The sequence below is a fragment of the Malus domestica genome, chromosome 10 (assembly GCF_042453785.1).
Source record: "Malus domestica chromosome 10, GDT2T_hap1".
Taxonomy (NCBI): domain Eukaryota; kingdom Viridiplantae; phylum Streptophyta; class Magnoliopsida; order Rosales; family Rosaceae; genus Malus; species Malus domestica.
The window spans coordinates 4,599,189-4,610,391 of NC_091670.1; the positions used below are offsets into that span (position 1 = coordinate 4,599,189).

Here is an 11,203-nt window from a genome sequence, read left to right on the forward strand (position 1 = left end):
GCCGGCAAAAGTGAAATTATAGTAAATATCTAAGGGCATAACGGATAAGAACAATTAATTCTGATTCTTCTATATCTTCGAAATTGAATTACCACCTCCAATTAAGGAGTCAAATTCATTCAAAATGAAAATTTGAAATCCATATTTTGTGTGGGTCCCACCTTTCTTTTTATTCACTCAAGTTTAGTAAACGAAGGTCAGAATCCAATTCAGTATTTTAATTCCGATTACAAGTTCATAAACACGCCACCAATATATTTAGTCAGAAAAAAAAAAATTATGTTGAATTTTATTGAGAGAAAATTGAATTTCAAGGACTACAATCATATATTCAGTATATTTAATCAGAATTCAGAAAATAAATTCTGCAGTTCTACATAAACAAAAATCAGAAATATACATAAATACAACCTTTTACAAATCTTCAATAAAAATACAGTTTTTCACTAAACAAACAATAACGGGGCACTAAAGGGACACTAAAACGTATTTTATTGCCTGTATAAAGCCCCATATGAAAGGCAAAGTCTGATCCTTTCCATCCCCTGGTTAATAAATTTACCCAATGAAAGTTTGCAGCAAGACTTCACAGTATGTGTTTTTCGAATTAACCTTATGCGGAGGTCCTAGATAAGCTACTTAGAGTGTCATAAATGGAGTCGATTTCAGTATGAGACCGGCTTGTTGCTGCAAACAAAAGGTGTTTAGGTGCTTCTGCTCTATCGAAATAAAATGCTCCCGATACAAGTTTTTCTTTAGGCTGTAAAGCCAACCAAATTACGGTGTCTGCACCTTGCTCGTTCGTTCTAAGCTTTCCCGATAGCCTAAAACAAATTTAGAAGAAAAATGGAAGATTAGATATAAAGCAGAAGAAAATAGATCGCAGATACAAATAAGAGATGGAAAATGTTAAAGATTTCGTACGCTTTAGAGAAACTTGGCAAACTCTTGGCAACCCCCGGTGTCTCAGCCCAACCTGGGTGCATTGAGTAGAATCCAATCCCCTTGTTTTTGTTTATATCAGCCCATTTCTCTGTTAACGCCACCTGAATAAGAACAATGTTAGCTCCAGAAATAGCTGAAAAAGTTCTTACTCGAACTGACCAACAGCTCACATCCACACATAAACTTCTGTTAATTAAGCACTTATACTTATCTGGGAACCTAGTAGTGTACCCCTAAGCCCAAATATCATATCCCGGGGATAAAAAAAAGAAAGGCAGTTGTTTCCTTTCCCTTACTTTTATCATTTTCTGAGTAAAAGTACTTCGTAATTGTAGATTATATACAAACATAATCAATACTATCATCTGGTATTTCTTAGTGTTAACAACATTCCATGATAGTGTCAACTGTGAATCTACCAAATTACTAGCACTGAAACTTCTTAGGAGAAACCAGAAGGAATGTCAGTAAATTTCCTCAATTTAAGACGTAACTACCAAATTCAAACGAAATCATTGCTACCAAAACCAAGAACTACCATTTGTTATAATAACTCCGTCTAATATGTTGGAAGAGAACTCAAGGCTAAGGTTCAGAGTACACTGCATTCTGATTCATGTTATGTGGCATATGTATCAGAAATTTTTGTGCAAATAGAAGTTTTAAGAACTTGCTCAGTTGAATGCATTAGTTTTCCTCCGCTTAAATTCAGTAGAAATAATCGAATCACAGTATTCAGATCATCCTTTTTGGCATCTTCTGAAACATATCATAAAGAGGATAAAAAATCACTAAAATAATGCAAATATATTATCTCTTAAAGGGATCAAACCTGAACTCTCTTGTTTCGACCATATTGTTCCACGCCATTAAAGTTCCCATCACTAAACTGCATTAGACATATATTTTGGAACTTGATGAGCATTGGACAAATCGAGTGTAACGTTACGAACAGAATTTCATAGAAGCAATTACCTGTAAATCCTTGGTCAATGGTGTAGTGTACATTCCACCAGAGGAAACAGTAATAACCCGGGCATCAGGTGTAGCTTTCTCCAGCAATGGCAACATCAATTCCGTCATGGCATAGGTGCCTAATACATTCACAGCAAAGTTCAACTCAAACCTGGCATTTGAAAGAAAAAGACTTAAAATTTTATATAGAGAAAAAGGATAGAATATCTAAACAAAACTGTGTATAGAGGTAATCGAGAACACACCCCTCTGATGTGGTAACTCTATTATGCTCAAGCAAACCAGCATTGTTCACCTAAGGGCAGCAGGAGATTTCTCAAAATCAAACAGACAGCGACATGACAAGAAAGCCACCAAATTGCATACAAATTTGATTCGTTTTAAATTAATTCACAATGCCAGAAATCAGACAAGAACTTCAACAGAGGATAACAAAATAATATATTTATATATATATATATATATATATGTTGATGCACAAAACCGGAGGGTCTTGGAACAACTTAAATCCGACCGTGAATCTGCAAGAAAGTAAAGAACACAAGATGAATCGTGGTTCACCCCAATGTTTGGGCTACGTCCACACTGATGTTGATTGTATTTCTCTGTAACTGTATGTATGGATTACAAGTGTGAGGGGGAGTCCCCCAGAGAAAGAGAGAGTTTGAGAGACCTTTGCTCTGAATGTGAAAGCCTCTGTTTGGGGATGTGAAGCCCCCGGATTGTGAGGGTGAGGAGTCCCTTTTATAGACTAAGGGCTCTTCCCCTTTTACATAGATCATGGGCTCAATGTCTGGAAGCCCAAGTAACGAGGCCCAATATAATATGGTACTAACAATAGTCCCCCAAGTCTTCAGTCAAGAGAGTCTTTTGGCTGGAGACTTGAAATTCAGTCCATGTGTGGGCCGAAGTAACTAGATGTCGTCTAGAACTGATACTCGATATGAGGCGGTGTTCACTGTGAAATGATGCTCAACTAGAAGTAGCATATGTTGCGAGGCTGCTCGGTTTGTGGCTTATGTTGCCTTGGTTGGCTCGGCTTGTGGCGTTGAAGGTGAGGGAGTCCCTTTTATAGAGTAAGGGCTCGCTCGTCAATACATAAACGATGGGCTAGAGTTGATGCTCGCAGCGAGGCGGTTGCTCAGCAGGCGGCGATGCTCTTTAATGATGGTGAGGGAGCCCCTTTTATAGAATAAGGGTTCGCTCCTCAATACATAAGTGATGGGTTAGGAGTGATGCTCGCGGCGAAGCGGTTGCTCAGCAGGCGGCAATGCTCTCTAATGATGGTGAGGGAGTCCCTTTTATAGAATAAGGGCTCGCTCCTCAATACATAAGTGATGGGCTAAGAGTGATGCTCGCGGCGAGGCGGTTGCTCAGCTGACGACGATGCTCTCTAATGATGGTGAGGGAGTCCCTTTTATAGAATAAGGGCTCGCTCCTCAATACATAAGTGATGGGCTAAGAGTGATGCTCGTGGCGAGGCGGTTGCTCAGCAGGCGGCGATGCTCTCTAATGATGGTGAGGGAGTCCCTTTTATAAAATAAGGGCTCGTTCTTCAATGCATAAGTGATGGGTGCTCTCTAATGAAAGTGAGGGAGTCCCTTTTATAGAATAAGGGCTCGCTCCTCAATACATAAGTGATGGGCTAAGAGTGATGCTCGTGGCGAGACGGTTGCTCAGCAGGTGATGATGCTCTCTAATGATGGTGAGGGAGTCCCTTTTATAAAATAAGGGCTCGCTCTTCAATACATAAGTGATGGATGCTCTCTAATGAAAGTGAGGAACCCTTTTTATAGAATAAGAGTTCGCTCCTCAATACATAAATAATGGGCTAAGTCCCCCAAATATTTTTCATGAGGCCCAGTTGCGGAAGCCCTAATATATGGTACATAATGTAGTCCCCCAAGTCTTCAGTCAATAGAGGCTGTTGGCTGAAGACTTCAAATTCAATCCATGTATGGGCCGAAGTGGCGGTTGTTCGGAGGCGGTCTTTGTATACCATGCACTGAAGCTTTGTAGGTGAAGCTTTGAAAGTGAAGTTTTGAAGCTGGAGCTTTTGTAAATGAAGCTTTGAAGCTGGAGCTCTGTTAATGAAGCTTTCGAAGCTGATTGACATGAGTGATGCTCATGAATGTTTATGTTGATTGACATGAGTGATGCTCATGAATGTTGACATGAGTGATGTTCATGAATGTATATGTATGATTGACATGAGTGATGCTCATAAATGTTTATACATGATTGACATGAGTGATGCTCATGTATAATTTTGGAGTACTGAACGTACTTTTGATCACCTGATTGATGATAATAGCGGCAGGCTGCCGAATAATTTGGAGTACTGGACGTACTTTTGATCACCTGGTTGGTGATAATAGCGGCAGCCTGCCGAATAATTTTTGAGTACTAGATGTACTTTTGATCACCTGGTTGGTGATAATAGAGGGTGAACTTTAAGTGGAGGGATGGAGGTTAGAGTTTGAATTGCTTTCGGTGCACCTGGCACCATCATTACTTCCTCTTTTCTTTTTGATTCCACTCTTCCTCTTTTCCTTTTTTTTTTTTTTTTTTATTTATTTATTTTCTTTCTTGCTCTTTTTTTTTTTTTTTTTTTTTTTTTTGTAATTGCTTTCGTCGCACCTGGCACCATCATTACTTCCTCTTTTCTTTTTGATTCCACTCTATTTCCTGCAACTTTCAAAGCGTCAAGGTTGGCAGAGCCCATCTGCACAATTGAAGGGAATTTGAGCTTTTGCTTTTGCTTTTACTTTCTCTTTTCCACCGCACCTCTCTCTGTCTCTCCACCTCCAGACATATCACCTGCAGACTTGCTTTTGCTTTTTCTTTTTTCTTAACAGCGACAACTTAGTGAGAATATCTCTTTCAGCTTTCATGTAATCAACACCGAAGCAAGAGGCGGAGAGGCGAAAGGTTAATGCACAGAAGCAATAGAGAAGACAGCCACGATGATAGTTCGGAGGAGAGTGTGAACGACAAAGATGAGGACAAAGACGAAGACGGAGGTGAAAGTGGAGTCGGCGGCGGTGGGTCTTCGATTCGGATGCTTCCGCCGAACCACCAGTCGTCAACGGCATCTCTGTCATCTTCTATGATAAATCACCGGAAGAGTTTCTTGCCGATTCATAATCTTAATAGCAACAAGCATTTCAGACCGCTCACGGCGTTGAAGGTCATCGACGAGATGATTGGCGTTTCGGTGCCCCGAAAAGCACGGTCAGGTAGAGCACAAATGAAGTGATTTAAGGCAGAAAAAACTGCCATACGTTTGATTTTAATGGATTCCGGGATACTGATGTTCTTCCTGTCGTTTTTCAGCGTCGACGAAGAGGTCTGACGAATGGCCTTCTAGTTGCGGTGTTGTCGGAGACCAAATTCACCGCCAGGCTTCAACGTCCCCTGTTCGGCCGAGCGAGTGGAGCGTTTTCTTCTAAGATGACGTCACCATCGTTCTTCAACGAGCGCTTTCTCTCTGTTTTTCTCTGCTCACTCAAAACCGTTGGATCTTCTGTTGATGTAAACTCCCTGCGTTGTTGTCGTGATCGATAGAGAGAGCTCGATCAAAAGTGAAACCCAAAGAACTAATAAAGGCCTTGTTGCAAATGACAATGGAAACCGACGAGACCACAGAGAAGGTCAACGCTCCCATTGTCCCTAGCTGAAACCTCGCTCCTTCCCTCATCTTTTTTGCCTCCGACCCAACTTTAAGCTATCCAGTGTCCATAAACAACCCAAAAATGAGAGTAACAGAAACCGATAAATGGGCAATCTGGAGAACTAGATGTTGAGTTGTTTGGAAGGGATCAGAGTCTCAGATCTGATGGATGGCTGAGATCAGTTGGAGGTCAATGCCCAATTGGTTGTGTTGTCTCTCTGTGATTTGCTTGTGGAATTGGAGACTATTGGTCAGCTGATTCAACAGAGATGCACCTGAGTTTCTCTTTCTCTCTATAGATTGAATGGGTGTCTCTGTGTGTGGGTGTTGGGTTTCTGCAGATTCACGGTGGAGGTATGAAAAATTGAGAGAGAACCAACATAGTTTTTCGTGTCGATTCACAGACAGCGCCAAATGTTGATGCACAAAACCGAAGGGTCTTGGAACAACGTAAATCCGACCGTGAATCTGCAAGAAAGTAAAGAACACAAGATGTATCGTGGTCCACGGTGGAGGTATGAAAAATTGAGAGAGAACCGACATAGCTTTTCGTGTCGATTCTCACAGATAGCGCCAAATGTTGACATGAGTGATGCTTATGCATGTTCAGAAAAAAGAAAAAGCAAAAGCAAGTCTGCAGGTGATATGTCTGGAGGTGGAGAGACAGAGAGAGGTGCGGTGGAAAAGAGAAAGTAAAAGCAAAAGCAAAAGCTCAAATTCCCTTCAATTGTACAGATGGGCTCTGCCAACCTTGACGCTCTGAAAGTTGCAGGAAATATAGTGGAATAAAAAAGAAAAGAGGAAGTAATGATGGTGCCAGGTGCACCGAAAGCAATTACAAAAAATAAATAAAAATAAAAAAAAAGCAAGAAAGAAAATAAATAAATAAAAAAAAAAGGAAAAGAGGAAGAGTGGAATAAAAAAGAAAAGAGGAAGTAATGATGGTGCCAGGTGCACCGAAAGCAATTCAAACTCCAACCTCTATCCCTCCACTTAAAGTTCACCCTCTATTATCACCAACCAGGTGATCAAAAGTACGTCCAGTACTCAAAAATTATTCGGCAGTCTGCCGCTATTATCACCAACTAGGTGATCAAAAGTACGTCCAGTACTCCAAAATTATTCGGCAATCTGCCGCTATTATGACCAACCAGGTGATCAAAAGTACGTCCAGTACTCCAAAATTATACATGAGCATCACTCATGTCAATCATGCATAAACATTCATGAGCATCACTCATGCCAATCATACATAAACATTCATGAACATCACTCATGTCAACATTTATGAGCATCACTCATGTCAACATTCATAAGCATCACTCATGTCAATCATGCATAAACATTCATGAGCATCACTCATGTCAACATTCATAATCATCACTCATGTCAACATCCATGAGCATCACTCATGTCAATCAACATAAACATTCATGAGCATAACTCATGTCAATCAGCTTCGAAAGCTTCATTTACAAAGCTTCAGCTTCAAAGCTTCATTTACAAAAGCTCCAGCTTCAAAGCTTCATTTACAAAAGCTCCAGTTTCAAAACTTCACTTTCAAAGCTTCACCTACAAAGCTTCAGTGCATGGTATACAAAGACCGCCTCCGAACAACCGCCACTTCGGCCCATACATGGATTGAATTTGAAGTCTCCAGCCAACAACCTCTATTGACTGAAGACTTGGGGGACTACACTATGTACCATATATTTGGCTTCCGCAACTGGGCTTCATGAAAAATACTTGGGGGACTTAGCCCATCACTTATGTATTGAGGAGCGATCCCTTATTCTATAAAAGGGACTCCCTCACTTTCATTAGAGAGCACCCATCACTTAGGTATTGAGGAGCGAGCCCTTATTCTATAAAAGGGACCCCCTCACCATCATTAGAGAGCATCGCCGCCTACTGAGCAACCGACTCGCCGCGAGTATCACTCTTAACCCATCATTCATGTATTGAGGAGCGAGCCCTTATTCTATAAAAGGGACTCCCTCACCTTCATTAGAGAGCATCGCCGGCAGCTGAGCAACCGTCTCGCCGCAAGCATCAACTCTAGGCCATCATTTATGTATTGAGGAGCGAGCCCTTATTCTATAAAAGGGACTCCCTCACCTTCAACATCACAAGCCGAGCCAACCAAGGCAACATAAGCCACAAGCCGAGCAGCCTCGCAACATGTGATAGTTCTAGTTGAGCATCATTTCACATTGATCACCACCTCATATCAAGTATTCAGTTCTAGTCGACATCTAGTTACTTCGGCCCACACATGGACTGAATTTCAAGTCTCCAGCCAAAAGACTTTCTTAACTGAAGACTTGGTGGACTACTGTTTATACCATACTTAGGGCCTCCGTATTTAGATCTCGTATAAATACTCGGGGGACTCAAATGTAATTATGTAATAAATGAATTGGCAAATATGTAATAAGTGAGGAGCCCTTATTCTATAAAAGGACTCCTCACTCTCCTCATTAGAGAGGTCAAGGTTTAGGCTATCGGAAGAGAGAAAACATCTCAGAGGGCAAACACAGAAAATAGGTTAGAGAGCACACTGCCTCTAGCCTTCTTGTATATTCACCATTCAGAGTGAAACAATATCAACATCTGTGGACGTAGCCCAAACCTTGGGGTGAACCACGATACATCTTGTGTTCTTTACTTTCTTGCAGATTCACGGTCGGATTTACGTTGTTCCAAGACCCCTCCGGTTTTGTGCATCAACAATATATATTATATATACTATATATACTGGTTTAAAATTAACAAGATCCCAGCACATTTAACTGCAATATTAGGTTCCTAGAATTTCAGAATGGATATTTACCAATACGTGAACTGGCACGTTCTTTGTGGAAAACTTGGACGCAAATGACTTGATATCACTAACAGATGATAGATCACAGACCTGCAAATTAAAACCATATTAAAACATTTACAATCAAAACAAGACATTCATAAAGATCACAAAGATCATTACTTAGTGAACTAGTATATAATTTGATAACGTATAACAATAACCGCCTGGGATATAACATTGGGTCATTGACCACTAAAATACGTGAAAAGAACCCATGTAAATAAGTAAAACAATAAAATTAAATTAAAAAAAGGATGCCATATACCTCCAAATGAACATTTTGGTTTCCTGTGTCAGTTTGGATTTTAGACTGTGCAGTTTCACCCCTCTCCTTATTCCGACAAACCATATAGACAGTTGCGCCACTGGAAAATCATAAGACAATAAACAAAAATACATTAAAAAAATAAATAAACAATAGCAACTATGTTTCTAGCAACCGAAGTTAAGTCTCAAATAACAACTAGCCCACAAATAAAGCAAGAAAAGCACCGTGATGCAAGTCCCTCGGCAGTTGCATAACCAATGCCTGAATTAGCTCCTGTTACAATGCAATTTTTCCCTTCTATCCGAGCTTGCGTATCCTCGGACTTGAATGTCTTTGAATGTTCTCTGCAATGATTTTACATCAATTAAAACAAGTAAAAAAGCGCAACAAGACTTCTTCCATAAACTTTATTCTTGTGAACTCAACGGCAACATTTTGGAAGGAAGAATAAGACAGATAACGGATTTAACAAACGCATCGTTCTAGCATACAGATACACAGAGTATTTGAACCTCACATTGTCGATCCGGTTCCTTAAGATTTCTAGAAAATAAAAGAAATACAAATTTATGGACTTAAAAAAGCCATTGTTGGGATGATTAAGTTCATCAACAAATTTCCAAAACCCCAATTTATATCATGAAAAGAAGAGATGAAAGAAATTAAGCATCCACCATGGGAAAAGTCATATGCTTTGCTTCCTATCAGTTCAAGAGTATATCTTTCTGAATACATAAACACAGCATTTACTTGCAACATTATGATTTATGATCCCAGTTGAAAATTACAGGGATTGGAAGATTACATGAAACCAGACTTGGTGAAATTCAGGTACCCATAAACTCCAAAAGCTGTTTGTCTCCATGCCTGTAAAATACAGATAAATACAATTATAGGCTTATGAAGTCCAGAGAAAGAACAAGAGATCAAGGGAGGGACGGAGGGACGGAGGGAGTACCTTGAGAAGAAACATTGCAAGAGCTCCAATGGATAACTGAAGTTCAAGTCTAAGACTTACAGTCGTTGGAGTCTCCCTCTCCAACCCATCCATGCCTTTTTATCCTTTTTTTTTTTCATTCGGTCAAGAGATGCTGCCAATGCGGGTATAGCCGCCTACTAATTAAAGTCACAGTTAATGGTTTGTCCTTGTGCCACGTAGCGGCAAAAAAGATTATCATTTAATTGACGAACACGGTTCCAATAAGACATTCATTTGCATTGAAAATATTCATTTGCAGTGAAGAAAATTAATAAACACGTTCCACAATGGAACACTAAAATGACTTTCACTTAATTCAACGGTCATATGGTTTCGAATTTAGGTATTGTTTGGTAGATATGATATTTGAGCGAATACTTAAAAGATAAATGAAATACATTACAAAGTAGACTTAACAAAATGTGAATTAGTAATAACATGTGTCAATGCGACGATGTACTAGAAAAACTAATTAGGTGGTGTTAAGGTATCAAACGGGTCAATTTTGAAGGAAGTTAAAGTTTAACCCCAAAGCTACAATGAGTGAATGACCTAACATAAAAGTCCTTGCAAAGGTTTCTTAACACTTGGAGGTGAAATGATTTTTCACATCTTTACATGCTCCGTCATGTATGATAAATTTTTTTATGGACAATCTAATTGAATCTCATGAAGTACGTATAATAATCATACAGTTGGGTTTCATATGTAGGTCAACCAGCGAATATGAAAGTTGAGGTTCTTGCCCAAAATCAATTCACAATGAGAGGAGTGGCTCACACATCCCACTGCGTCACACATGCATATCATATCCACACACCCAATATAAATTCAGCCAACACATTCAATTGAATAAGGGAGGCAGATTGTCTGCCCTCTTGTTTGGGTGTCTTTCCCATCTCCTCCTATTTGTACAGCCATGGTTAAGTCACGTCAACATTTTATATTCTTATTGTTTTTTTGTCTTATCATCTCTATAAAAAAAATATATATATATATATATATATATAATATTGACGTGGCTTAACCGTGACCGCACAAAATAGAAGAGGATAAGAAGGGCACCCAAACAGGAGGGTAGACAATCTGCCTCCCTGAATAAGTGCTCTTTGTTGCTCAAGTGACCCTTTAGATGAGTCAGTAGTACCATTAAACGTTTAATCCGAATACGAATCGGTTATTAAATTAGTAAGGAATTTCAAATTTGAATACAAACTCGTTTATTAAACGAATAATAACTCAACACATGTAACACGTCTAGAAATGAAATAGGATGAATTTTTATTTAGTGTAAACTATTAACCCACTTAACCCATTTAAGATTTATTTTTATTTTAGTAATCCACTAACTAAGAAATGCATGATCACTCATTTTTGAACTAAATATCATTAGTGGAAAATAAATACATGCGCCTTTAAATATTTTAATCTCAACACTTGTTATTAAACCCAGAAAAGCGATAACCATGAATTCTTTGTCACCGAGTGACAAAGCCC

At 39.3% G+C, this 11,203-nt stretch overlaps 1 protein-coding gene and 1 long non-coding RNA gene across 3 annotated transcripts; one reads left to right on the top strand and one right to left on the bottom strand.

Moving 5' to 3' along the window:
* Window positions 1-303: 303 nt before the first annotated feature.
* Window positions 304-9,834, bottom strand: LOC103444727 (uncharacterized). 2 transcript variants are annotated; one of them, XM_008383679.4, is made up of 10 exons: window positions 9,686-9,834; window positions 9,533-9,594; window positions 8,952-9,071; window positions 8,725-8,824; window positions 8,427-8,507; window positions 2,166-2,215; window positions 1,921-2,071; window positions 1,778-1,834; window positions 925-1,046; window positions 304-824 (listed from the first exon to the last, which is right to left on the bottom strand). In XM_008383679.4, exons 1-10 carry the CDS (start codon window positions 9,776-9,778, stop codon window positions 614-616), a joined length of 1,047 nt encoding a protein of 348 aa, XP_008381901.2. In that variant the 5' UTR covers window positions 9,779-9,834; the 3' UTR covers window positions 304-613. The 2 variants fall into 2 exon arrangements, with proteins under 2 accessions (XP_008381901.2, XP_028965215.1); XM_029109382.2 differs by having other exon boundaries at window positions 9,516-9,594; window positions 9,686-9,824.
* LOC103444726 (uncharacterized) lies at window positions 4,957-5,353 on the top strand. Its single transcript, XR_011572407.1, has 2 exons — window positions 4,957-5,159; window positions 5,257-5,353. It is a non-coding gene; the product is annotated as an uncharacterized lncRNA (long non-coding RNA).
* Window positions 9,835-11,203: the final 1,369 nt, after the last annotated feature.

Excerpts from the sequence above, each read along its gene's own strand:
- LOC103444727 (XM_008383679.4), bottom strand. The coding sequence starts at position 9,778 with ATGGATGGGTTGGAGAGGGAGACTCCAACGACTGTAAGTCTTAGACTT. Across the intron at positions 8,508-8,724 it reads ACCAAAATGTTCATTTGGAG|GTCTGTGATCTATCATCTGT; the intron begins GTATATGGCATC and ends TTTAATTTGCAG. Across the intron at positions 2,072-2,165 it reads AGAGTTACCACATCAGAGGG|GTTTGAGTTGAACTTTGCTG; the intron begins GTGTGTTCTCGA and ends TTCAAATGCCAG.